Genomic DNA, 26,223 nt, shown 5'->3' with positions numbered 1-26,223 from the left:
TTTGTATGGCATTTGATTGAGTTTCTTTTATACATAATATTTATGTGTCCTTAAGAATATGTTAGGTTAGAAAGAATAAATGTAATATATTCATACAATGCATGTATAAATACAGATCTAAAAAGTTTTCCTTGGACGAAAAGTGTTAAAGGTCATAAAATCTTCTTATAAATATTCATTAATATTCTATTCAAAAAGTTATTGATATAACAGTTTATAATTATTCTTAATTTCGTTAATAAATAACTTTATTTACACTCTGTTGGTCAACTTTAATATTAGGTGAGATAGAATCTGTTTCTAAACTTTCTCTTAAATTAAAGTAAAAACATTCATTTTATCAATGCACTCTGAACATCAAATATAGACTCAGTCAGGTATCGGTAGTGTATTAAAGTATTTTAATGCATTGACTGCAGAAGAAAGCACTAGATTGTAAACAGGATGAATTATTTCCACTAAATTTAAATTAGGCGATCCAATGATCACTTGCCTTGGAGAGTTTTGTGCAACTGACAATCCACTAAGCGCATAACAAGTATGATATATATCTCGAATTCTGAAATAAATAAACAAAATTTATGAAATTATTAGTATTTAACTATAATATAATATTACATACTTTTCAGGTTTATCCAAAAGACCTCCATGGGGATGTTGACAGCAAATTAATAAATACTCTTGTAAGGCCTCTTGATTGAATAACCAATAATCAGAATTAAATGTTTTTTCTTCTTTTGCTAAAATTGCATGAATTAGTGGGAAAGCTCCACCCTGCCAAAATGAATAGCAACCATCCACTAATTTATTAGTACGTCCTTGAAATCCACCTTCTAGACGCATTTGTTTATTCACTATCCATCTCTGAAAGTAATATAAATAGACATATATGAATATAAACTTTTATAACACACGTTAATAAATATATAATATAAAATGTACCAATAATGATTTTAAAGAACAGAAGTGAGTTTTTCCAAGAAGTACAAGTGCTGCTAATGCACAGAATGCGTATCCTCCATGGGCTTCCATACCAGGACAACCCCCAAAACCACCTTCCCAAGTCTGACACTTAGCTATCCAATTTTCAGTTCCTTTGAATATTTCAGGAGTATATACATTTATTAATTTTGCTACAGCAAGTGCACAATATACTCCCCTTATGTCTACTTCTCCATCCGCGTGCATGCTAAAAGAACCATCTTCTCCACGTAAAGATGATAAAAATCGTTTAAGTCCCTTTCTAAAATCAATAAACATTACTATTAATAATCTTGAAACTGTAACATTGTTTAAACTTCTTATTGCTATTAAATATACCTGTCAATTACTTGGTAAGCTGAAGGGGTACCAATGATGCATAATGCATTTATGGCTGCATATGTAGGAGCCAAATGAGGATGTTGTCCTGGACCTCCTCCAAAACCTCCTTCTGTTGATTGACACTTGGCTAAGAAGCCAATAATTTTTGAAGATTCATCATGATCTAAACGTTCTCCCAAAATTTGAAGAGAATGTAAAATCCAATAACATAACCATGGTCTACTGCAATCTAAACACTGAAAAGCAAATAATATATGCACATAGTATAAAAAACAAAGACATAAATCTGATAAAATTGAATAAGTTACAATTGCACCTCATATGCTTCATTAAGATGGGTCAGAGATTTTTTTAATAGCCCAATGTGCTTTTGTCTTGTCAAAATTGGCTCATTATTTAACTTATACAATTTAAGTACATCATTTTCCACTCGATTCTGTAAACAAAATATTTGGAAATAGTAAGAAAGAATCAAACAACAAAACTATACAGGTTACTTGTTTTTATAAACATAAATAGCCTACCTGTTTGAGAGAAGTTGCAGTTGGGTGGTTTTCGTCATCCTGCTTTTGTTCTAGTATTTCGGCGTAACTTCTAATGCGTGATTCATCAAGTTCATTATACATTGAATTCCACATAATCTATTGAACATACGGTTTGTTATATTAGCAACTGAAATAAATAAATTTAAACTGCGCTCAAAAAATACGAATTTACTACGCGAGATTTTAAGTGAGAAAACGACAAAAGAAACTGTTTCTTTTGTCACCTCTTTATGCGGTAAAATTCCATTTCATGACGCAAGTTTATATTTTAAATTAAATTTCATAGTGTTACTATAATCATATCACTTTCACAGTGAATATATAATAATTACTTTAAGGTTATGAGGAGCCTTCTTATTAGTAGCAGTGACTATACATGCAAAAAGACTATACATGGCTTAGTTCACGAGTGTTCAACACTTTGGGGTTCCAGACAACCCCAGTTGGCAATCCCTCCTCTATCGCAAGTCATTTATTATTTTATCTCTCTTCATGGTTTCACGGGGCTCTACCTTATATCTCTGCATCCCTTACATCTCTGCATCCCTTATATCTCTGCATCCCTTTATCTCTGCAACCTTTACATCTCTGCATCCCTTTATCTCTGCAACCCTTACATCTCTGCATCCCTTACATCTCTGCAACCCTTATATCTCTGCAACCCTTATATCTCTGCGTCCCTAACATCTCTGCATCCCTCACATCTCTGCACCCCTTACATCTCTGCAACCCTTACATCTCCCTACATTCTTTTTATCCATACATTCTTTCCATCCCTACATTCCTTTCATCCCTACATTCCTTTTATCCCTACATTCGTTTTATCCCTACATTCCTTTCATCCCTACATTCCTTACATCTCTGCATCCCTTATAATAAATATATTATAAAGACTGTTTCGAGTTAAGGTAAGTAAAGGTAAGTAAAGGCAAGTTAGTTCCTTTTTTCGCCGCCAGAGGGCGCTGATCCGGCGTTGAGATTTTAGTTCACATTTTTGCCGCCAGAGGGCCAAAAATGGTACCTGGTTTAGTTCCTTTTTCCAAAACCAGATGGCGCTGATCGGACGTCGAGATTTTAGTTCACATTTTTGCCGCCAGAGGGCCAAAAATGATACCGGGTTTAGTTCCTTTTTCCAAAACCAGATGGCGCTGAACGGACGTCGAGATTTTAGTTCACATTTTTGCCGCCAGAGGGCCAAAAATGGTGCATGGTTTAGTTCCTTTTTCCGAAATCAGGTGGCGCTGATCGGACATCGAAATTTTAGTTCACATTTTTGCCGCCAGAGGGCCAAAATTTATGCAAAATTTAGTTCCTTTTTGCATTGCAAGTATGTCAGGGTTGAATAGATATACAGAGTTCAAGGATGTAAGGAATAGAGAGGTGTAAGAGATGCAAGGACATCTAAGGGATGCAGGGAGATAAGGGTTGCTGGGATGTAAAAAGTGCAGGTATGTAAGGGATGTATAAACGGTTGCAGAGATGTAAGGGATGTATAAAGGGTTGCAGAGATGTAAGGGATGTATAATGGGTTGCAGAGATGTAAGGGATGTATAAAGGGTTGCAGAGATGTAGGGGATGTAAAAAGGGTTGCAGAGATGTAAGGGATGTATAAAGGGTTGCAGAGATGTAGGGGATGTAAAAAGGGTTGCAGAGATGTAAGGGAGGGCCTCAAAGACAAGAAAATATGATATAACTGGGAAGGGTGAGCCGTGACCCATGAAGAGGGATAAAATAGTAAATGACTAGGGTGGGTGTTCCCTGCGAGGCCCACAAATACGGGTAAAATAATGAATAAAGGAATTAAATAGGCAAGGCACACAAGTGTAATAAAAGAACACGTTCATCCTCTTAATAAGTTTATTGAAGGAGTTAAGAAGATAAATATAGTAAATTAAATACATGCAGAAGATAAAATAAAGGTGTATGTATATTTAACAGGTAGATCCGCACTCCTTGGTGGTCGCTGTAAGACTGAGGGGGGTTTCACTTTGCTCTGCGGTTGACAGCGGTGTCGATCAGCCATGGCGTTTCCCTTCGCCGCCGCAAATAAGTGGATGGAATCAGTTTCCCCTTCGCTGGCTTAGACCATCATGTGCCCTAGAGGGACGCCGAACCTGTACTTTGAGAAATAGGGATTTTCAAGTATCACCATCAATGTGATTCGACCAATGAGAAATTTGTAATGTTTATATCTAGACTATGTGGTTTTACCTTTAGAGTTGTATGTCTATCATGTTGTTTCATAATTCTTCCCATTCAAGCAGTTTTTGCAATTTCGAGAAAGAAGTACCTGGACTTGTAACCGCTTTTTTTACCGCTAAAGGATTAACTACAGCATTTATGTAAACGTAATTGACCAAAAACCTTATCAGTCGTGCGAATATATCCTTCTAAATGTAACTTATCGTTGTTTTACGTTCGGTACTATCAAAAGCACGATGCTTCGTCGATGTGATTAAAACCACGTGCTTTGGGAGGCCGATCGTTTTTGTGAAAAATGGCTCAACTGTAAGAACTTTTCTTAAATAAAATTGTTGCTGTTAGTAGTAATTAATTTAATAGCTTTTCTGTTCATAGAAGAGGCGATTACGCTTAATCATTTGTAGGTAGAGAACGTTGATCAAGGAACAAGAATCTTTTCCATCGTCGGACAAAAAAGGCATGCTCAGGAAAAATGACGGAATTTGTAGATGGCTGGATATTTGGGCACACTTTGGGAGAAGGTGCTTATGGCGAGTACGTTTGAACATATTTAATTTATGCAATTAATTAACAACAATATGTATAAATATTAAAAATTTTTGTAAAAATTTTTCAGAGTAAAACTAGTTATAAATAAATCTTCAGGTGAAGCTGTTGCCATGAAAATGATAGATTTAGCAAAACATCCAGATGCCCGACAAACAGTTAAAAAAGAAACTACTATTCATCGTACACTATCTAATCCCAATATCATACAGTATTTTGGGAAACGTAGTGAACCCAGTATGGAATATATTTTTTTAGAATATGCTTCAGGAGGAGAACTTTTTGATAGGATTGGTAAGACAAAGTTACTGATATTTCAAATAAAGGTTTAGAAATTATTGTATGATTAATAAAATTAAATTTAATGTTCAAAATAGAACCAGATGTTGGTATGCCAGTTTGGGAAGCACAAAAGTATTTCAAACAATTAATATCTGCAGTAGAATATCTTCATAGTAAGGGTATTGCACACAGAGATTTAAAGCCAGAGAACTTACTGTTAGATGAAAATGATAATTTAAAAGTCTCAGATTTTGGTTTGGCTACAATATATCGTTTCCGAGGCAAAGAACGTTGTTTGGAAAAAAGATGTGGAACATTGCCTTATGTAGCTCCAGAAGTATTACTACATCCTTATCATGCTGAACCTGCTGATATATGGTCTTGTGGTATAATTCTTGTAGCTTTGCTGGCTGGAGGTAATCAATTTTTAAAGAGATACGCACATATCGTTAAAAGATATAATTTATTTTGTATGTACTTGTTCGAGACTTTCAGGTGTAAGACATTTTCTTCTAGAATGAAGTCTAGAATAATGAAGCCAACTGCATCGTTAGCAAAGCTCACGTTAAAGCCTCGAACAAGAACAACTTTCGGATACCGAAGATTATGAAAATTGTAAAACTATTTCACACGTGTAACTTTTATTTTAATGATAAATTGAAGCAGTTTTAATCGAAAAATTAAAAAGCAAGTTTATATCATCTAACTTTTCAAACATAATTGTAAAATATAGATTATTGTGATCTTTAGTCAGATGGTTTAGGTCTAATCCATAACTTACATTTCTTAGTTTTTAACTGGTCCATGTCTAAACTGTAGAACTGCCTTGGGATCAGTCCTTGGCAGAGTGTCCAGAATATATGGCATGGAGAGATGGAAAATACATGTCTCTTACACCATGGAAAAAGTTGGACAATTCTTCATTGTCTCTGATTAAAAATATTCTTATACACTCACCATCAGCCAGATGTACCATAAAGGATATTAAACAACATAGATGGTTCATCAAGAAATTCCAGAGAGGTATGTCTTATTTTATGCACACGAAAAGTTTTAGTATTTTCAAATATAATAGCAATTTTAATAAAATTCCAGATAAAATTAAAGAAGTATTTACTTAGTCAGGTACTGAGTGACTCTGAGTACGTACATTAAATTACTCAAAGCAGCTTGGTATCTAACTGAGTGGATATTGAAAGCAACAAGTTTTTGAGGTACTTTTAAGTATGGTACAAACTACACTTTTATTTTCGATTATTACATATTAAATTGAAAAATTAGAAGTTGGTGAAAGTTATAATCAAAGCTTTTGCCTTTACTTTGGTAATACAGCTCTATGATTTTAATTAAGGATCATAAAGCTAGATTACCAAAGCAAAGAGCACTGGCATATGCAGCTAAAGTATTAAAAATTTTAGTTAATGTGAAAATGAATTTTCTAATTACAAATAAATGTAAAATGTTTCAATTTTTTAATAATATTTTAAATACTCTTTTCATCACAGCGGGAACTATAGAAGGATATATTCGACCCGATGAGACTGATTCAAGACAGGTGTTAGAAGATGAAAACTTAACAAGGTTTGGTTTATCGCAACCTGAATTACCTACGACAGAAAATGCTAATGCTGTACAAATTAATTTGGATGAACGGCAAGGATTTTCATTTTCACAACCTGCCCATATTGAGGATCTGTTATTATGCACCCAAGTACAAACTAAATTTACACAAGCAAGCCAGGTTAGTAAATGTTTTTACGCAATTACTAGCTTATGATTAAGTTAATGCATAATTTGTCACACTATTCATAATTTAATTTTATATTTTCAGCAAAATACTTTCCAACGACTGGTACGGCGCATGACAAGATTTTTTGTTAAAACGGAGTTAGAAGCGACTGTAAAAAGATTATTAAATTGCCTAAAGAATGAAAGTTATACCTGTCGTGTTAATAATTTTGGCACAGTAAGTTGTAAAATAATTGTTTATGGTGATATTAGCTTTTGTTAATAAATATCAAACTGTAATTATCTTTGTAGATTACCATATCAACTATGGATAGAAGAAAAATGCCTTTGGTTTTTAAAGCAAATATTGTTGAAATGGATGGAAAAATATTAGTTGATTTCCGATTGTCTAAAGGCTGTGGTATTGAATTTAAGCGGAGATTTGTCAAAATTAAATCATTGTTAGAAGATATTATATTAAAGGGTCCTGTTACATGGCCTATTGCTGTTGCAACAGAATGCATACCCTAATAATGATGTATACAATTAAATTTTAAATAAATATTTTATATTCTTTTAAAAAAATCATTTTTATACTTTATTTTTTTATACATGATTGTAAAATTTTATCAATGTTAGTGAAATTACTAAGTACATATTGTCAGATTTTTATTAATAATAAAGTGATTTTATGCCACCAACATACGCATTTATGAATTTTATTAGTTCCTATACATTATAGTTGAATATTTTACAAAAGTTCTCGTAAAATAATCACGTTTTTCATTCTAAAAGATAGTCGATGAAATGCTGTGTATTATATTTAAATACATTAACCACAATTTAACCTCAATTTTGGATTGTTATCCAAATGATATTCCTACAATTTATCACATTTACATTTACCAGTTTAATGGTATTTATGTTTTCTAGTTATCTTAATTTCGTATACTTCTTCGATAATTATAAGAATTGGTTTTATAACGATATTAATGACTTTGAAATTTATGATTACATTGTCGGTAAGTTCGCCATATATTTTTTATATTCTGTAATAAAATTTTTATGTTTAACAAGTATAGTCTTACAAAGATACTTTGTAAAAACTAATAACTGTATACAGTTGGAGCTGGTAGTGCAGGTGCAACTTTATCTGCAAAGCTAGCAAAATATGGATACAAAGTATTATTACTTGAGGCTGGAGGATTTGCACCACCCTTTATGGATATTCCACTTTTAGCCCCTCTAATACAGAATACTCCTTATGATTGGAAGTACACTACTGTACCTCAAGATAATGCTTGCAAAAGTTTAAAGAATAATGTAATTATCAACTATAAATATTGTTTAATTAGATTTGTCATTGAAAATTTATTTGTAGAAAAGTAAATGGCCAATGGGTAAACTTCTTGGTGGAACAAGTCAGTTAAATTATATGCTTTATGTAAGAGGTCATCCTTCAGATTACAATGAATGGTTTCCAGATTTTATTGGTAATATTCAAAATTTATTACCTTCTATTTTAATTGATATTATAAGTTGGAAATTATTATAGAACCTACTGTAGAAAATGGTGGACCAATGCATATAAGTGATTTACAATGGAATACTGATCTTGCTAATGTAATTTTAGAGGGATTAAAAGAATTGAATCAGGACATTGGCAATATCAATAATGATTTAAAAAATGGTAATTATTATATTACACATAAAAAAATATTATAACTTGATATGCTATTGATTTAGGTTTCATGAAACCACAGTTATTCATAAGAAATGGAAAAAGATGGAGCACAGACAAATTACTGTATGAAAATTTTAGAGATAAATTGTTTATTAGAACTTATGCTCATGTTGAAAAGGTATGTTTAAAATCTGTAGGAATGTTACTTGTTTATATAACCACGGTTTCTTTAAAGGTATTAATGGAGTCAAATAGAGCAATGGGAGTACAATTTATTAGATCAAATAAGACATTTAAAATATTTGCAAAACATGGTGTTATTCTTAGTGCCGGTGCAATTGGTACTCCAAAAATATTAATGTTATCTGGTATTGGTCCAAAAGATCATTTGCAAAATTTAAAAGTACATTTTGTTTTCCTAATATTGATTTTTAATATTTACATTTGATATTCTTTATAACAATGTAATAATTTACATATTTCAGATAAATGTTATTAATGATTTACCAGTTGGTCAATATTTAGTGGACCATATACTTACTGGAATTGATTTAATTATGCTGAATAAAAGCATAGGTTTTAACATGTTTAATGCTTTGAATCCTATATCAGCAATAAATTATTTTTTGTATGGAAAGGGTAAATTTTCTTTTTAAAATAAAAAAAACTTACAGTTCATTTAAATAAGTAATCATGTTTTATATAATTTAGGTCCTTGGACATTTACTGGAGTTGAAGTTTTAGGAACATTTCATAGTTCTTTTCAGAAAGGTAATTTAAGTGCACCAGATTTGCAGATAATGGTAATGCCAATGGGATTGTCAAAGGATAATGGTATTGTTTTAAGGAAGTCTATGGGAATTTCTGATAAGGTGTATACTAACAAATTATTAATGATATAAATTTGAAAGAACATCTATTAATATATTTGAACACTAGTTTTATATGTATTGTTTTATAGGTTTATAATGAATATTTTGCACCTATTTCAAACAAGAATACAATAACCATGGCTCCCGTCTTATTACATCCGAAAAGTAAAGGAGAAATTAAATTAAATAGTAACGATCCTTTAGATCCACCTTTAATTGATCCAAAATATTTATCAAATAAAGATGACATTGCAATTCTCATGGCTGGTAATATTACCGAAGTTTTATACAATTATATGAATTATCATATATTTATGATGAAATTATACACGCATTAAACTTTATAGGATTACAATTTGTAAAAAACCTTGTTGGAACAGATGCCATGAAAAGTATTGGTGCATCTATTTATGAAAAACATTTTCCTGGTTGTGAAAATGAAACATTTGATAGTACAAAATATTGGGAATGTTATATACAACATTTAACTTTAACTTCGTATCATCCTGCCGGTACATGTCGTATGGGCGACGTTGTCGATCAAATGTATAGGTAATTAAGCAGTTTTAAATATATAATTATGTTTTTTTATAAATAATATAAAAAGTACTTTTTGTAGAGTTTATAATACAAAAGATTTGTACATAGTCGATGCATCTATACTTCCAGTTTTACCAAGTGGTAATATTAATGCCGCAGTTATAATGCTTGCCGAAAAAGCAGCGCGTATAATTAAACAGAACACAAAAATTGAAATAGACAACAAAAAATGTTATAAACCTCGTGACTATTACCACATAATTAAAGACTAACATAATATATGGAAGAAAGATGTAATTTAATTAACTTTAATTTATTGCTATTTTTGTACACGAATTATAAAATAAAATAGATTCCTTTTATAAATTAATTACAAATTTATCAGGGTAGTATAAAATATAAAGTTGTACAAATATTATCTTTTAAATAGAACTTTGTAAATTTAAATCATTGAAGTTGCACAAATGCACATTAATTTAAACATTTATAACAATAGAAATTATTATATTCCTTATTCGTTTCTGTATTCGAAAAATATTAACGATAATCACGCCTATTGCGTTTATAATCACGTCTAGAATAGTCATTTGATCTGTGATTACTATAATTACTTTTAGACCTATGATCTGTATAGCGGCTATCATTTTGAGTTTGTTTTCTATGATATGGATGTGCGCGTCGCGACATTCTATCATCTTTATAAGTGTCTATTTTTTTCGTATGTAAAACTGTGTTTGATGACATGTTTGTTTGAAATGAGTCTGATTGTATCTGATACATAGTATTTCCTAACACCATTTGTTGGCCTAACTGAAGCAAATGATTAATATTCATAAAATTATCTGGTGTATTATTAATAAGCGGTAATTCTGCATTTTTCCTGGTGCTCATACTAAGGGGACGATTGAATAGTACTGTTCCATCAAATAGATTTAAAGCATACGATACAGAATCAATATGTTTATAAGTTATAAATCCATAAGATCTTTGCCTGCCATCACGATCTTTAGGAATAGAAACTCTTTGTACGGGACCACCCTATAACATTGTAAAAAACATTATTGTACAAAAATATATTAATTTTGAAAACAAATTTTGCAAACATTGATAACTTAAATGTAATGTACAACATAAATATATGCATTATTTATTATTAAACACAACAATTCAATTTAAATGTCTGCAAAATGTTTATTCAGATTGTGGTTATGTATATCCATAATATACGAACCTGCAAAAATAATTCATACAGAATTTCTTCTGTTACTTTCTCACTTAAATTTCCACACCAAACTGTACGAATATCTTCATCCATGATAATAAAATAAAATGGAAAGCAAATATTGTATGCAATATTTATGAAATTAATTTACTCAAAACATTGAAACGGATGTCAATGACTACAAACCAAGAAGAGTGGACATGTCGTTGTTCTCGAAGGGCCCTGGCTTTCGGGGTCCTAGACACCCCAGGACGATAGTCGCTTCGGGGTCTCTGAAACCCCAAAATATCATGTCGGTATGCAGAGAGCGCCACCGATGCACCGGGGTCCCTGACACCCCGGTACCTTAATATTAGTATACATAAAGTATTACCTGCGCTTCGGGGTCCTAGACACCCCAGGATGGTATGTCGGTATGCAGATAGAATCACTGGTGCTTCGGGGTCCCTGAAACCCCAGAGAATATCATGCCGGTATGTAAAGAGTATTACCTATGTTTCGGGGTCTTAGATACCCCAGGATGATATATCGGTATGCATAAAGTATTACCCGTACTTCGGGGTCCTAGACACCCCATGATGTTATATTGGTAAAGTGTCATTGGGGTCCCAGACACCCCAGATGATGTGTCAGTGTGCAGAGAGAATCACCGGTGCTCCGGGCTCCCTGAAACCCCAAAATGTCATGTCAGTGTGCATAGAGCGCCACTGTTGCATCGGGGTCCTTGATACCCCGGACAATGTCGATATGCAGAGGGAGTCATTGGCGCAGCGGGGTCCCTGACACCCCAGATGAAGATAAAATCAGGTCCATATGAAGAGGACACAACAGTTAATTAACGAGGCAATTCAGATGAATAGATTACTTATGGTTGTATTTTAAGAAAAAACATTTGGCGGTAACATATATGTATGTACATATATTATCAATAAAATATTTTATAAAACACCTTTCTTTTTAATTAAAACAAATGTGTGTTACTAACAAAAAATGATTTATTTCACCAATTTACACCAAATAAGTATCTATAAATTTATAATAATTAATGATGTATTACTTTGATATATTCCGATAGGAGTGTATTAAATTTATTATTAATATAATATAAGTTTTGGAGATTTTGAAAAATTTAAAACATTAAAGTTAAACTTATAATGGCTTCAAAATTAAATCAGTGTTCTGACTATCAGATAATAGATCTATTATCAAATTCAGATGAAGAGGAACCTATAAATACAATAGTAAATAATTTACCTAAGAAGAAAAATATCGAAGTACAAAACACGGTAAAAAAAAATATGTTAAAAGTAACTTTAAATAAAGAAGGTGCGAGCCTGTTGAGTCCTGCTAAGCATGTTTTACCAAAATGCGATACTTTAAAGAATGAAGATGTTTCAATTAAACTTAAGTTAAGACGATCTACAGAACAAAGTTTGTATAAAATTGATACAGATTCTGAATGTGAGAAGCTTACAACAAGTAAATCTTATGACAAGTTTTTAAAACAAAAGAAGATAAGTCGCTTAGAGTTAAAAGTTACAGAATCTTACAATGAGAATAAAGATGATTCTGATGAAGAAGTTGATATAAATGATAAGAATAAATTAAAAGTGAAACAAAATGAAACTGAAGTATCCAGAGGTACTAGAAATAGAAGGCCACCATCCAGATTTTCTGCTTATCAATGTGATATATTACCTGTGGTAAGATCTTCCCCATCTTTGAGAAGAAGAAAAACCATTAATTATAATGAAGATAAATTACTTGTTAATTCTATTATATCAAACATGGAAACAGGGAAAAAAGTATTAAGATTAAAGGAAAATAAAGAGTCAGGTATTGCTTCTGATAGTCATAATTCAAAAGATGAATCATTAAATTCAAATACAAGGAACAATAAACGGCATCACATTTCTTCTATAAAAGATAACGAATATGATAGCAATCCAAAAGATGTGAAAATAGTAAAAGTGAAGTCAATAACAAAACCTAATATTTCTAAAAAAAATATAAAAAGTATGTCCAATTATTCTCCAGAAAGAAAGGAGAACACAGAAAAATCAGATTTATCAATACCAATATGTAATACTCCTACTCCTGTTAAGGCAAATAACCAAAAGAGAATGATTTCTGAGAGTAAACAGAAAAACATTCAATATATTAACAATAATAAAGATAACAGTGAAGAAGAACATTTAGCTGATATGTACAAACGTATTAAAATTTCATCAGCAGTTAAAACTCCAACTAGTACAAATAAGAAAAAGAGAATGGTTACTGAAGAGGTGTCTACTGAATGGTTTGCTAATACACCTAGATATAACAAAGTTTTGTCAGTAAAAAAAAATATTCTAACACCACAGAACCAAAATAATGTACAAATAAGTATAGAATCTCGTTTAGAAGAAACTCATTTGAGTACTCCAAAATCGCGTTCAATAAAATATAGTAATTTAACACCATCAATGCGGAAAAGAAGTGGCTTTTTATCAAAGCCAACCACACCGTTGCAAGAAGCTAGATCTAGATTACATGTTTGTTCTATACCTAAGTCGTTGCCTTGTAGGGAAGAGGAGTTCAATAATATTTTTACATTTCTCAGAGGAAAATTGGAAGATAAAAGTGGGGGGTATGTTGAAAGAAGAAAAAAAAAAGTACACATACACTTGTTAAATGCATCTAATACATTGAAAATATTTACAGATGCATATATATAAGCGGAGTACCAGGGACAGGTAAAACTGCAACTGTAAATGAAGCTGTGAGATGTTTGCAGAAATTGAACAGTAAAGGCCAGTTAGATGATTTTAATTACATTGCAATCAATGGTATGAAACTGACAGAGCCAAGACAGGCCTATGTACAAATTTTAAAACAGTTGGATGGTAAAATAGTTACTTGGGAGCAAGCATATCACATACTTGATAAAAGATTTCATAGGACCAATTCCAAGATGACATTACTTCTTGTAGATGAAGTATGATTGGTTTACATCTTTGATGTATTTACTCTTATTACTTATTACTAATACTGTTGCATTATTGTAGCTCGATTTTTTGTGTACAAAACGACAGGATGTTATATACAATTTACTAGATTGGCCAACAAAGGCAACAGCACAATTAGTTGTTATTACTATAGCTAATACTATGGATTTACCTGAGAGAGTTTTAATGGGACGTGTTACATCTCGTTTAGGCCTAACGCGATTAACATTTCAACCATACAATTACAAGCAGTTACAAGAAATAGTGATGTCCAGGCTTAAAGATTTTAACGGTTTTCGAAGCGAAGCTGTACAACTCGTTGCACGGTACTGTAACAATTATATTTTAAGATTTTTATTAAACGCAGGTCATTATGGTTTATAACAATTTTACATGAACAAATGTTTTATTTTAGAAAAGTTTCTGCTGTATCCGGAGATGCTAGACGAGCTCTAGATATATGTCGTCGTGCTATGGAAATCGCAGAATCACGAAATGCCGAAACTATTTCTCTTCAAGATGTAACCGAGGCTGTATCTGAAATGATCGCATCAGCTAAAGTTCAAGCTATTAAACATTGTTCGAAAATAGAGCAGATATTTTTACAAGCAGTATCAGCTGAAGTTACACGGACTTCCGTAGAGGAAGTATATTTTAAGGATGCATATTATCAGCTTGAATCGTTGTGTTCTTTTGATGGTTCGCTTATTCGTTTCATTAAAAAAAATAAAAATAAAAATGTAATGTTATCGCAATTATATTAATTATTTCTGTTTTAGGCATAGAAGTACCTACTGTGACAGAAACGCTCGCTGTTTGCGCGAGATTGGGCGCTAGTAGATTATTAATATGCGAACACTCAAAAAACGATATATACCAAAAACTTTTGTTGAATGTCTCCGTAGACGATGTTCACTATGCGCTACACGAACTAAATTCACATTTGGTGTGCGACTAGTGTGGTCTAAGCAGTGTCTTAAGTATGCTAGATAATTTTTACAATGATATTTTTATATTAGATTGTAATTTACATCAGTGAATCGTATAACATATAGTGTTTACTAATTGATGAAATCGTGTAATGAAACGATACATTTTTTAATTTATTAATATACAAGCTTATTTATAAATGCGCTTTAGTAATATCGACATTATTATCAATATATATTGGTGAATTTCGTAACTTAAAGATCTCGCATGAAAATTTTACTGTGTATTATTAAACAATGTGCAATTACACATCTAAAATGGTACACGTCCAACATCTTAACGAAGATGTTGAGAAAGAAATTCTTATGTTTTACAAAGAACAAAAGTGGCAGGATATTGTTAATTTAGATTGCACTTTAAGTGAATTAGACAAAAGCAGATTGTTTTGGGTATTACCCACTACCAACGATTTACATTGGATTAAAGAAGTAATTGATGAATACAATTTAGTTGGATTAATAAGTATAGGATGCGGATGTGGATTGTTCGAATGGTTGTTTCAAAAGTATTCCGGTAAGTTTTTAATATTTAAATATTTATACACGTGTCACATTACGTAAAAGTTCCATTTATAAGTTTTTGTTAGTCGTTCCCGTTTTAGTACTTAATTCTTTGTTCAAGGTTTCGATGTAATTGGCATAGAGCTAGATCATTCGTGGTGGCGTAGCAAATACTCTCCACCTTTATTTTTAGAAAATATGATTTTCGTTCATGAAAGCGATACAAAAATTTCTCTACCAAACAATTACGCTCTCCTTTTTTGTTATTTCAACAACGGCCCAGCATTTTGGAATTATATTGAGAATTATAAAGGAAATCTCGTTTTTATTATTGGACCCAAAGATGGTGAAAATCGATGGACAGATCCGATGCCTTTCGATCAAAAATTTAACGAATACGGCTGGAAGTTAATAAGTTATAAATACTTAGAACGAACGAATGATTGTATCGCAGTTTATAGGAAATAATTTCCATTAATGATCACTATAAATATTTGTAAAAAATACACCGGAGAAAATATTGTATCGATCAAGTTAAGTTTTCAATGGAAACAATGAAATAAATAAATAAATATTTTGTAAAATAATGTTGTGTTTCGAAAAATATAATTTTAAATTCCGTTTTGAAGTTGTCTTCGGTAATCGCACTACTGTTATTCGATTGTCGAACTATCATCACTGACTGCAGGTACGAAGAGTGCATATGCTTTGTTCTCGACGGTCGTCCCTGTTTTACCACTTCTTCTTCTAACCATACCTCGTACTCATAACTAAAAAGAAACGTTTCTACGTTTCAGAAATTAATTAAAATCAGCACAAGACAGAAAGATTATTAAAGTAATTGTTTAATAAACTTTAAAAAAAAATATACATACCTCCTTCTTGAAGTCGGATAAAAAAGATACTAAGTCGCTGCGTAGTTTGAACCGTTTGTGTATAGATGACGCCCCGCCGAGAATCGAAAGCACAACGACCTACCTCTCCGACGTCCGAAGATAGACTGACGCGCTCAGCTTCAGCGCCAAGCGAATCAAATTCGATCTCAGCGCCATCTATACAAAAATGGCGGAACTACGCAACAACTTTCCGACTAACTATCTGACGTCACTGCTAACGCTAACATCAAATAATATTGATGGTCGAAAGAGTTTCTAATCCGGTTGAATACTTTGAATTTAAGTGTCAATATTATTAATGCTAATAACTGTGATTACTGTATTCATCATTTAAAAACATGTCAGCGAAAAATGATGTTAATTCTTTGAAGGATCAAAATGAAAAGAATAAGCATAAAGTACATTGTACGTTTTGTCCGTCAAAGATGCTGAACGCTGGTGCGGCCCGACTAGTAAATATTGAGGTAATTTATTAAATTCATAATGAAGAATATATACAAGTATTGGGCAAATTATCTTTACGCATAGTACAGTAGTTTGAATAACAGATATAAATTAACGTTTACAATCGATATCAAACTTAACCTTAAAAGTTGTTTATTTTGTGATTCTTTATTAACTAAATTTCTTTGTAATTATTAGAATAAAGCTCAAAGTACATCATTAAAGAAGTAGAATGTAAGTAAACTAAAGTGCATAATATTTTAGTTTAATCTACCGTATATACACCGTAAAGGAGAAGGTGAAGCTGATCAGCAGGAATTGATAACAGATTATTGGTTGGTGGAAGATATGTACACATTTGAAAATATTGGAGTGTCTCATACGGTAGACAACATAAAATATTTAGCATGTGCAGATTGTGAAAGAGGTCCTGTTGGATGGCATGATCTATCTACTAAGAAGTCATACATTGCATTAAGTAGAGTTAAGCACGAATGATTTATAAATAAAGTTATTTTTTAATTTTATATGAACCATGGCTTGACTTTTCTTTTCCCCTAAGATGTCACATTAACAGAGACAGAAAAAGATCTTGAGGAGTTCAGAGGTAGAATGCACATTGCTGTTTAAGTTGATAATTTAATATTTAATCACGTACGTTACAAACACAGCCGATAAATCAGATAATCAATCGTCGTTACGATATAATAATTAATAAATTACGCTTACGATTAGAAATGGTTGATCAATGTACTTAATACGTATACATTCCTGTGAATCAACTTTATCATAATGTATTTCATGTTTACGTCGCGACTGATTGGTCGCGAAAACGTTTATGCACTGTGCATAATTACTTTATGTGACGTGTTCAACGCGTGGATAATATCTAAGTGTACATACTTATACGTGTATTTGTACATGGATATAAATCAATGCTTTTTTTTTATTTAAATGATATCGACATTTGAATTTCGCATCTTCGATGTATTTGAGAGAATATTAATAAGAAACAATCATTTTCATTAAAGCCTCATTGTAGATTAAATTAGTTCTTTAACAGATGCGATACTTTTTCTTTGAGACCAGAGTAATTTCTATGGCACTGTGTTTAATCGATATTTTATTTCTTCGGTTACTTTGTTGCATTATTCGAATTACTTAATCGTTGAAGAGCAAAATTTGCAATTCATACAAATATACAGGATGCTCAGCTAGGGGTGGAGATCCTTGGAGTAGGTGGTAGCCGGGGTGATTCTAAACAACTTTTTCCTTTGCCAAAATCCTCGTTAAGGCTTAGTTTTTAAATTATTAATGAAAAACACTACCTTGGCTGCGCCTGTACTATGCGCGCCCTTATTATTCGACGTTTTTCATTAATAAAATTCAAAATCGGGGGTGGTACCCCTAGCCAAACACCCTATATATATATGCACACATGTATACGTATGCATTTGCAAAGCGTTTCCAAAAATCTCAATTACAATTAATCATCAAATATTTCTTCTACGCGGTCTCAATTTATTTGAAATATTGCAAAAATAATCGCGCGTTCGTTTCGAACGGTGTGCCACGATTTCAATAACATCACAGTTTTCTTTTTCTCTCACTTCATATTTGTTAACTCATGAAACTTGCTAAGTTTCGTCGAGCCTTTGTCAGATTATTACCAAACGTTCGAATCGAACGAAATGTAATATGCGTTTGCGAGCAACGACTGTAACGGTGTAAAACTTTAACGCGTCGACTGTTGTGGGGATACACCGATACAATTTACTTTAATAATGAACTTTTCAAATATCATTAACGATAAAATTACTCTAGCAATTTCGAGTGTCTGATCAGTGACCGACTGTTTCTACTGTGACACAGTCGACGTGTTAATCATTGGAATGATGCGACAAAGACGATGATCGCAACGATTGCACCCCGATAACAACGATAGAAATTTCGGGTTAAGATGGATAGAATTGCGACGAACAAAAGAATCAACGATACAACGACAGAGCCAGCAGGACAGAAGTAGAGATTGCAATAAAAATGATAACGTGTCGGTAAATAGTAGAACGGTGAATATTTGATCAACGGCGCAATATCTACTTACACTATACTAAGAGAATCTTGTATTTTTCTTTTCTTCAAAATCGAATACAATAGCGTTTATTAAGGCTCGTCTAAATACGGTCTTCCCTCGTTTCTTCGATCCCGAATACCGTCGTCATTTCCATATTCATCGCTTTCGCGCATCGTCAAACGCAGTTCGCAAACTTAGCCGTTGCAACAAGCGAATTAATCGGCACCATATATGGGGTGTTCGACAACAGGTGGGCATAATTTTAAGGGATGATTCTAGGGATCAAAATAAGACGAAAACCAAGAATAACGAAAGCGCCTGAAACCTGCAACCCGCCCAGCACCGACGATTGAACGTCAGGTCAGCAGGGGCCGGTACAGTCATCGGTGCTGGGCGGATTGCAGTTTTCAGGCGCTTTTTACTCGAATTTTTAAACATTAATTACTGGAAAACAAAGCCGCAAACGCTATTTCGTTATTCATGATTTTCATCTTATTTTGATCCCTAGAATCACCCCTTAAAATTTTGCCAACCTGTTGTCAAACACCCTGTACATATTTATATATGTATTTCGTGTATCAGTATGTACATGTATATTAATATGTTCGCGTAATTAGCAGAATCTGTGCTTTCTACCCGTGCCTCTGGTAGACGCAGTGAAAAGGTACAAAAATAAGAATAGAATCGGATAGACTAGAGAATCGGACAAATATATATATATATATATATATATATGTATATGTATACGTATTTATAGACGTTTATGTTATCGTATAGATCCGAAAGTCATTGCCGCTAATCGTCGTCGCTAAAAGTAGTTGTCTATTTTGACAAGTTGTTAAAATTACAATTTCACGATTATTGGCTAGCGGTAAGAAATAGCGATAATAGATTTCGGACGTTACTTTAACATACACGCGATCTTACGCATCCCCTTTCCTACGAAATCATTCGTCTGAACGATCCTCTCGGCTACATAGTGGCAGGAGCTCGGTTACTTTTTATTTATTCATAACTCGCGATATTTCGCGAGGGAATACAATATTATTTTTCTAAGCGGCGCTCACTGGGAGATCTGTGTTCTGTCGTTTAGAAGAAAACGCCGAGATTGGCTATTTGCCACTTAGAGAGGCAAATACGAATATTTCTTTTTTTTTTTTTTTCAAGATATCGAGACGATTCAGAGACGCACTTTTCGGCTACCCTTCGTACAATTCTAAATTGTTGCTTTAATGGCACTCTGAATGGTTCTAGGTTCCCCTCGTTTCCTTTCCTTTCAGACGAGAAAGAATAAGCGTAATGAAATTCGTCGCGTTCAACGGAACAGGTGTTGCACGATGCGCTCTCGGAAGATAGGAATAAGCTAATTTAAATCGACAAATATCAACGCGAGTTTTATCAAAAACGAACAGTAACGTTTTAATTCGAACGAGAAACGTATCTTTGGTTCCTTGAGTTTCTTTCGAACGGAACGATAGATTGAAAGACACTGTGTTTTACATCGAGCGCGATGCTTATACGTATAATTTACATGGAAAACCGTGCAAATTCGCGTGAATTTAATTCGATCAGTGCGAAAAGCCAGCTGTAACCGATTGCTCTTCAACGATGATCAGCCTAAGAGAATTTTCGATGCAAAGTACAAAAAATGAGAACGTGTTTTTGGACTGTACGATTTTCGAATCGAACCCTCTGTGCCTTTGAAAATGTCGTTCATTTTTCTCTTAATTGCATCGTTATTTTCCTTCGGCAATCTTTGAACTTCGGCACCATCGATAAAGGTGTTAATTGTTTACACCTGCGAACGCGTCAAATTCTTTTTCAATCATGCGTTAAGCGACAGACTACAATAGAAACGCGTTGGTAAAAAGCTGTTTAAGCTCCGATGTTTGCGATTGAAATTGCTGAATCGTTAAAAAAATCGACGATCAAGCCCGTGTGACGTTTGATTCACCCTTCGTTTCGCGATTCGACCATAAAAAAGAAATAATTAATATTCTTAACACGTTGACTAGTATGACAGCATGACTAGTATGGGTGTCACCGGTGATCGGTGTTTCAAACTTAATATAATTAATTATTAATAACAATTAACAACAGCAATTAAGAAAAGCAAGGAGAAGTCAAACGTTTCAAGAGCAATTAGCTTGAAGCGAGAAATTAAGTGATCGTGGTCAATGCGCCAGCGATCTGCATCGTGTGCCGCATTAATTACGACTATTACTACTCGTGCCGTTCGACGCGCTAGTCCTTTGTCTTTCTACTAGGAATGTCAATGATCATAAAAGCGAAAAATATACAGATATTTGATAAAACGGTATAGTAAAATTTGTATATTTTTCCTTTACAAAATCTAACACACATTTTAACGAAAAGTAAAACGAAGAGCGAATCGAAGACGCGTTCGCGTAAGAGTATCACCGCGCAAGTGCAACTAATTACATCACGCTAAAGATTTAGGATTACGTGTGTCTTGGTCCGTGGCGTATTTAAACGTTAATTAATTTATTTATCAACGCACCCTATCAACTAAACGACTGTTTGTTCATTCGCGGCCGGTGACGCGTATAAAATATGGCATATTAGTATGTAGGTAGATGGAACGTTCGTTCCCTTTATCATCGACTTCCGGTCTTCGATGAAGACGTTTTTGTCTCTTTTTCTTTCCTGTAGAATGTAGACGATGCTTGGCTCTACGGCAATATTCGTTGTGTCGATTATGCGTTATTCACGAAGAGATAACTCGGCGCCATAACAGGAGAAGCTTATTCTCGATGATCGTACGATTATCATCTACGATCCTAATTAATAATCGTAATAAAGATAGCGGGTATAATATGATTATATCGTACGCAGTGACGCTGTAAATTTCACGACGATCGTCAAGGATGTCGATAACGATTCTTTTTCCATCGACAACGTTTTATTACCGCGACTGCAACGGGCATAATTATTAGAAAATTCGATTTCTGATTACTCTAGACAATTTAAGACATATCGTACTCTTTCGTTCTCGTGCGAGTTTAAACTTTGAGCTTGGTGAAATCGTAAAACTTCATTATCCTCTCGATCGTTTTGCTCGAAGAGAACGTTTACTCCGACGATCGAGTTACGTAATTGTCGTAAAACGCGATCGAACTGTGTAACATTTTGGTCTGCGATTAAATATTGCTGAAGAGTTAAGTGGCTCGATCGATAAAAATCGTTTTATCGTGTTTTAACTTTCTTTTTCTTTGGTGTTTTTCGGCCACTTTTTCTCCTGTAATCCCACCGATAATTCACAATAAGAATGAATGCTTACGAATAGCAATAACGACATAGTAGTACGATAGCAGCGGTATTTAGTAATAGTGATAATAATAATTACTCTCTCTCTCATTCTTTCTCTCATTCTCTCGTAGCGATAACAATGACGATAGTAACAGTAATAGAAATCATAATGATAATAAATAATCGATAAGAATAACAGTAACAATGAGGAGAACGTAATGATTGGTAATAGTGGCGATCAATAACGATGACAACGATGATAATAACGATAGTGTCGAGAGAGTATCGTAGCGATACGAGATTGCTAAAGGTACGCGGACTATTTGGAGAAACGTCGAATATATCAGTTCTCGATTGTTTTCTGCCTGTTTTACTTTCAAAGTTTCAATGAAATCGTCTTCTCTATTACCTGACATTTTGATATTTCTACGTTCCTCCATCGAGTTATGGGCACTTTGTTAGATCTAAATCGCAAGCTTTACCCGTAATACGTTTGAAGTTCCCCCTGTGCTTTCCGTCTCCTCGTTAATTTAGATCTGATCCGATTCGATCGAGTTTCCTTGTTTCCTACACGTCTAGTATTCGCGTCTGATCTAGCGAGAAGTTCCTTTTCCTTTGCCTTTGCTTCCGTTTCTGGCAATCGATCGTTACAGGTAGATTAGAAATTGTTTTCTTTGTTTTTGCCTTTTTTTTTTCAACTATCAACGCGAAAGCTATCTCGAACGATCGAAAAGGATACACGTTGCTGCCGTTCGAAAGTCTTAGGATATTTTTATCATTTTCTAGTGAAATTAGTTCTCGTACTTTCAAAGTTGACGGTTCTCCTAAGATCTTTGAACGATAGCGCGCATGTACGTAATTGTCTTACGTACAAGTTAGAGTCGAAAGCGAGTATAATTCTGAATTTACCAAGCTTATGGGTTTACTTTCGATTCTGATTGTACGCGTAACGAGAAATGTCTACCGAAAAGCTTCGATGAAACGACGATTGATTAACCAAATTTATATGCGTATACACATTATGTATATACGTCGAGATATACGTACATATGTATACGCATATATTTATATTTGTTTCATTTTGTACAGCGGAATTGTATGCTTTTGCAGCCCTGCTCCCTCGGTTGAAAGCGAACGTCTTTATTTCGTTCTTTCAAAGGTCTACGAATATAGAGTTATACATAAGTTGCGATCACGTTGATTTTGCCTCGATTACACTGTAAATCGGCAAGACACGGAAATAAAAGGTCGATCGTTAAGTAGAAGGCGGAATCACGAGTTAGCGATTTCATGGACGACACTTGTATATCGACCTTCTCTAACTTGTATAGTTGAGATTACAAGTGGTAACGTTTCTTAAGTAGATAAATTTGATTTGTTCAGCTAGCATAATTTTTTTTTTTCTTAGAAGCATCCTCGAATCAGCGACGTGATTAATTCGTTAGAAGAAAAAAAAAAAAAAAAAAAAAAACGGTAAAGGAACGAACGTGCCCGTATCCTGTTTGCGCGTCCCTTTGCTCCCTTCGGACAAACGGTGCTTTTTCAAGAATTATCACATGTGAGAAATGACGAAGAAGAAGCGAATCCACCGAGTCCTTAATTTACTCCCTTCTTTCATCGAAGCCAAAGAATCTGCCCTTTTCTTTAACCACTTCCCTTCGATTTCCATATCGTTTCTCAATTTTCTCAATTTTTTTTTTTTTTCATACGTGGAAAAAGTTCGACAGACACACTTTGTAAATTTCGAATCACCGGTTCAGTTCCTTCTCCAACCGCACGATAAAGATTTCCTTTATTCCCTGGATATTCCTGATTCCAACCTTCGAATTCGGGAACCATGTAATCGCGCAAAGAACAGACGGGATCGTTTGCCGGTTTCGATCTACGAGCTGCCTTTGTAGTGGATGAAGAAAAAGGTGAGGAACATGAAATAGGCGACCGGAAAGGTAATTCTCGCTATCACGTCGATCGTCTTTGCTACTCTTATCGGATGCGGTGGTTCCTTTTTTCTCAACTGGAAGAAAGAAGTCGTCTGCTCTGTTATTTCACATTTTCTGACAACGAGGAGCGTCTACGAGATAAGGGGGAGGAGGGTAGGATAGAGGTTTATCGATCGTTGGGATTTGGAATCCAGGAAGAGTTTAATTAACATACCTCGGCGGTGCATCCGTTGGTGGTGGTGTGGGTGCAAGGGTTGGGTCCACAGTTGGTACAGGTGACGATCTCGTTCGGTCCTGTCGTAGCTCCGGTTGGTGGACCACCCTCTCGCTTCTTTTTACCCTGCGACAGGGTCTCCGTAGAAGAAACTTATATTCTTACGATCTTTCGTGCGAACAACGATCCATCCTTCGACCAATTTCTCCCTTCTTCTCTACTCGACCTCACCATTCTCCTCCTTTTCCTTCTATTCACTTTATCTTGTCTCTTACATTATATTTATTATAATGTTATGTTATGTATAATTCGGTGACCGATATATCAAAGGTCGATTATATCCGAACGACAGAAACGAAAGAGGAATGGATATAAAATGAGGAAATCGAATCGAATTCTTTGAAATTAATAAAGGAGATCATTGATTTCTTATTCTCACGGTTTCTCGTTCGGTTCTTATTGTTTTCATGGGATACTTCGTTGGATGGGTTTTAACGGAGATGGCTTTTCGTTTCACTTTTAAACGATAATAATTGATCGTTCGAGATGACAAGCGTAAAGTAAGTTAAGCGTGATGAAGGCTTTTGATCGAGGCGGACAAGCTTGCACGTACAGGCGTGAGATATTCCGGAAGTTCGCGCACAGACACATCGGCCACCGTTCTTCCTCGAAATTATCTTAATCGTCGGTGATATTCGTTCGACGGGCTTGAATTTTAGGAAATTCTTTCGAATTAATCTCAACCGCTTCGCTATGTATTAAACTAACGAGTATCACCGAGGTTGATTTTAGGGAGAAATCGCAAAATCACCAGGCTTTTGATCGAAAAGCGAATCGTTGTTTCTCTTAACGACACACACGTCGTATGTATATGGATCAACATTATATCGTGCCTCTGCGTATAACTTACGAATTTACATGCCGTTAACATCTACGTTTTACACTGTTGCGCATCGAATTCGGACCGATTTAAACTTGTTAAATAAACGACAGAATAGGTACTTAAACGTCACGATTCCGATGCGAACGTCACGTATACTTTTGTAACAACTGTACATCTCTATAAGTTATAGTTGCGACGAAATATTTCCTCGAATCGCATGTTCTTCGCACACAATGAATCCTGAACGTCTTTCGACCAAGAATTTCCTTTCAGACTTTCCGCGCAGTTTAAGAGACTCTATTGCTTTTCCTTTTTAATTAATGTTTTTCACTTCGAGTTTAACCCAGCGAACAACTAGACTGTAATATCAATTTCTTCGTAGAAATGAACTTTTATTCAGATTTTCCAACCGTCTGTTTCTTTCCATTTCCATGCATTTTCTTTTCAAGCGACGTTCCATTAAACTGGGCGAACGTCAAAGCGAATCCCTTTTAAGAAAGATATTCTTTCCTTTCAATTTCAAGCTTATGCTACGTGTCAAGCTTCAGTCGGGGTAAGTTTAATGGCAAAAAGCGATCGTTAATATCACAACCAATGCATTATATATATATATATATTAGATATAAAAAAAGAAAAAGAAACGAACGGTATATATGTATACGGCTGATATGGTTCGATACGTTCGAATCACGATTGAAAAGGAAACAGAGGTAATTAAACGTTGAATAATTGAAATTGCACAAATGAGATGACTCGTCGCCGCGCGTTATTATTTTCAACGTTTCTTGCTACGTGTAATTAATGATTGTACTAATTGTTATGCTCGTTTCGCTTTCACTTGTGTTAAGAATAATATGAATTTATAAACTATCATAATGATATTGTTTTTTGAAAGTATATGCGAAAGTTTATGATCATCGAAGGGTTCGAATGAACTCTAAATGAAATCTTGTGAGATAGAGGATAAATCCGATAACCCGTGATTGGTTCGTTCAATTCGTATAATGTTTTGTTCGTTAGTTGCTTGTTTGACGAAAAAAACGATCGAATCGAAAAAGAAAAGCGCCGCTCGCAAATCAAA

At 33.9% G+C, this 26,223-nt stretch overlaps 8 protein-coding genes and 1 long non-coding RNA gene across 31 annotated transcripts in view; 5 read left to right on the top strand and 4 right to left on the bottom strand.

Annotated features, from left to right (window-relative positions):
- Positions 1–38: 38 nt before the first annotated feature.
- On the bottom strand, positions 39–2,353 carry Fntb (Farnesyl transferase beta subunit). 2 transcript variants are annotated; one of them, XM_034337671.2, is made up of 7 exons: positions 2,201–2,353; positions 1,848–1,964; positions 1,640–1,759; positions 1,321–1,559; positions 943–1,243; positions 623–864; positions 39–559 (listed from the first exon to the last, which is right to left on the bottom strand). In XM_034337671.2, exons 1-7 carry the CDS (start codon positions 2,261–2,263, stop codon positions 370–372), a joined length of 1,272 nt encoding a protein of 423 aa, XP_034193562.1. In that variant the 5' UTR covers positions 2,264–2,353; the 3' UTR covers positions 39–369. The 2 variants fall into 2 exon arrangements, with proteins under 2 accessions (XP_034193562.1, XP_034193563.1); XM_034337672.2 differs by having other exon boundaries at positions 2,093–2,222.
- Positions 2,354–4,125: 1,772 nt separating this feature from the next.
- On the top strand, positions 4,126–7,288 carry grp (serine/threonine-protein kinase grp). 8 transcript variants are annotated; one of them, XM_034337665.2, is made up of 8 exons: positions 4,126–4,376; positions 4,475–4,604; positions 4,716–4,910; positions 4,994–5,314; positions 5,718–5,921; positions 6,404–6,639; positions 6,730–6,864; positions 6,939–7,288. In XM_034337665.2, the coding sequence occupies exons 2-8, from the start codon at positions 4,559–4,561 to the stop codon at positions 7,155–7,157; spliced, it is 1,356 nt and encodes a 451-aa protein (XP_034193556.1). In that variant the 5' UTR covers positions 4,126–4,376; positions 4,475–4,558; the 3' UTR covers positions 7,158–7,288. The 8 variants fall into 8 exon arrangements, with proteins under 8 accessions (XP_034193556.1, XP_034193557.1, XP_034193558.1 ...); XM_034337666.2 differs by having other exon boundaries at positions 4,449–4,604; XM_034337667.2 differs by having other exon boundaries at positions 4,127–4,216.
- A 72-nt stretch (positions 7,289–7,360) lies between these two features.
- LOC117610374 (glucose dehydrogenase [FAD, quinone]) lies at positions 7,361–10,766 on the top strand. The gene is made up of 11 exons (XM_034337659.2): positions 7,361–7,648; positions 7,750–7,949; positions 8,008–8,119; positions 8,182–8,316; positions 8,373–8,488; positions 8,546–8,713; positions 8,796–8,949; positions 9,022–9,182; positions 9,272–9,449; positions 9,530–9,734; positions 9,802–10,766. Exons 1-11 carry the CDS (start codon positions 7,498–7,500, stop codon positions 9,992–9,994), a joined length of 1,773 nt encoding a protein of 590 aa, XP_034193550.2. The 5' UTR covers positions 7,361–7,497; the 3' UTR covers positions 9,995–10,766.
- Positions 9,210–11,136, bottom strand: LOC117610377 (splicing regulator RBM11). The gene is made up of 2 exons (XM_034337668.2): positions 10,954–11,136; positions 9,210–10,760 (listed from the first exon to the last, which is right to left on the bottom strand). Exons 1-2 carry the CDS (start codon positions 11,035–11,037, stop codon positions 10,260–10,262), a joined length of 585 nt encoding a protein of 194 aa, XP_034193559.2. The 5' UTR covers positions 11,038–11,136; the 3' UTR covers positions 9,210–10,259.
- Positions 11,137–11,932: 796 nt separating this feature from the next.
- Orc1 (origin recognition complex subunit 1) lies at positions 11,933–14,889 on the top strand. Its single transcript, XM_034337655.2, has 5 exons — positions 11,933–13,573; positions 13,648–13,921; positions 13,992–14,257; positions 14,347–14,630; positions 14,711–14,889. The coding sequence occupies exons 1-5, from the start codon at positions 12,099–12,101 to the stop codon at positions 14,887–14,889; spliced, it is 2,478 nt and encodes an 825-aa protein (XP_034193546.2). The 5' UTR covers positions 11,933–12,098.
- Positions 14,890–15,157: 268 nt separating this feature from the next.
- Positions 15,158–15,889, top strand: LOC117610371 (uncharacterized). The gene is made up of 2 exons (XM_034337656.2): positions 15,158–15,434; positions 15,543–15,889. Exons 1-2 carry the CDS (start codon positions 15,158–15,160, stop codon positions 15,887–15,889), a joined length of 624 nt encoding a protein of 207 aa, XP_034193547.1.
- LOC117610373 (uncharacterized) lies at positions 15,604–16,452 on the bottom strand. Its single transcript, XR_004582891.2, has 2 exons — positions 16,297–16,452; positions 15,604–16,191 (listed from the first exon to the last, which is right to left on the bottom strand). It is a non-coding gene; the product is annotated as an uncharacterized LOC117610373 (long non-coding RNA).
- A 47-nt stretch (positions 16,453–16,499) lies between these two features.
- Positions 16,500–17,288, top strand: strat (RAB interacting factor STRAT). Its single transcript, XM_034337657.2, has 2 exons — positions 16,500–16,781; positions 17,026–17,288. Exons 1-2 carry the CDS (start codon positions 16,656–16,658, stop codon positions 17,257–17,259), a joined length of 360 nt encoding a protein of 119 aa, XP_034193548.1. The 5' UTR covers positions 16,500–16,655; the 3' UTR covers positions 17,260–17,288.
- A 2,691-nt stretch (positions 17,289–19,979) lies between these two features.
- Positions 19,980–26,223, bottom strand: part of pHCl-1 (pH-sensitive chloride channel 1) — a 45,144-nt gene continuing 38,900 nt past the window's right edge. For 10 of the 15 annotated variants that reach the window (XM_076690762.1, XM_076690766.1, XM_076690767.1 and 7 more), the window contains 2 exons: positions 24,260–24,376; positions 23,841–24,119 (listed from right to left, as the gene is read on the bottom strand). In XM_076690762.1, the coding sequence (XP_076546877.1) occupies positions 23,988–24,119; positions 24,260–24,376 (249 nt within the window). In that variant the 3' untranslated portion in view covers positions 23,841–23,987. Of the gene's footprint in view, positions 24,120–24,259; positions 24,398–26,223 lie in introns of all 15 variants that reach the window. The other 5 variants (XM_076690765.1, XM_076690769.1, XM_034337702.2 and 2 more) reach the window with 3 other exon arrangements.

This window comes from Osmia lignaria, chromosome 11 (assembly GCF_051020975.1).
Source record: "Osmia lignaria lignaria isolate PbOS001 chromosome 11, iyOsmLign1, whole genome shotgun sequence".
NCBI lineage: Eukaryota > Metazoa > Arthropoda > Insecta > Hymenoptera > Megachilidae > Osmia > Osmia lignaria.
This window is presented reverse-complemented; position numbering and strand designations above follow the sequence as displayed.

Coding starts and splice junctions, on each gene's coding strand:
- LOC117610371 (XM_034337656.2), top strand. CDS start 15,158: ATGTGCAATTACACATCTAAAATGGTACACGTCCAACATCTTAACGAA. Junction 15,435..15,542: donor GTTGTTTCAAAAGTATTCCG/GTAAGTTTTTAA, acceptor TCTTTGTTCAAG/GTTTCGATGTAATTGGCATA.
- grp (XM_034337663.2), top strand. CDS start 4,543: ATGACGGAATTTGTAGATGGCTGGATATTTGGGCACACTTTGGGAGAA. Junction 4,911..4,993: donor AGAACTTTTTGATAGGATTG/GTAAGACAAAGT, acceptor TGTTCAAAATAG/AACCAGATGTTGGTATGCCA. Junction 6,640..6,729: donor AATTTACACAAGCAAGCCAG/GTTAGTAAATGT, acceptor TTATATTTTCAG/CAAAATACTTTCCAACGACT.
- Orc1 (XM_034337655.2), top strand. CDS start 12,099: ATGGCTTCAAAATTAAATCAGTGTTCTGACTATCAGATAATAGATCTA. Junction 13,574..13,647: donor TTGGAAGATAAAAGTGGGGG/GTATGTTGAAAG, acceptor AAATATTTACAG/ATGCATATATATAAGCGGAG. Junction 13,922..13,991: donor CATTACTTCTTGTAGATGAA/GTATGATTGGTT, acceptor GCATTATTGTAG/CTCGATTTTTTGTGTACAAA.
- strat (XM_034337657.2), top strand. CDS start 16,656: ATGTCAGCGAAAAATGATGTTAATTCTTTGAAGGATCAAAATGAAAAG. Junction 16,782..17,025: donor CCCGACTAGTAAATATTGAG/GTAATTTATTAA, acceptor ATAATATTTTAG/TTTAATCTACCGTATATACA.
- Fntb (XM_034337671.2), bottom strand. CDS start 2,263: ATGTATAGTCTTTTTGCATGTATAGTCACTGCTACTAATAAGAAGGCT. Junction 1,965..2,200: donor AGGCTCCTCATAACCTTAAA/GTAATTATTATA, acceptor TATGTTCAATAG/ATTATGTGGAATTCAATGTA. Junction 1,244..1,320: donor GCTTACCAAGTAATTGACAG/GTATATTTAATA, acceptor TATTGATTTTAG/AAAGGGACTTAAACGATTTT.
- LOC117610374 (XM_034337659.2), top strand. CDS start 7,498: ATGATATTCCTACAATTTATCACATTTACATTTACCAGTTTAATGGTA. Junction 7,649..7,749: donor AATTTATGATTACATTGTCG/GTAAGTTCGCCA, acceptor AACTGTATACAG/TTGGAGCTGGTAGTGCAGGT. Junction 8,489..8,545: donor CTTATGCTCATGTTGAAAAG/GTATGTTTAAAA, acceptor GTTTCTTTAAAG/GTATTAATGGAGTCAAATAG.
- LOC117610377 (XM_034337668.2), bottom strand. CDS start 11,037: ATGGATGAAGATATTCGTACAGTTTGGTGTGGAAATTTAAGTGAGAAA. Junction 10,761..10,953: donor TGTATGAATTATTTTTGCAG/GTTCGTATATTA, acceptor ACAATGTTATAG/GGTGGTCCCGTACAAAGAGT.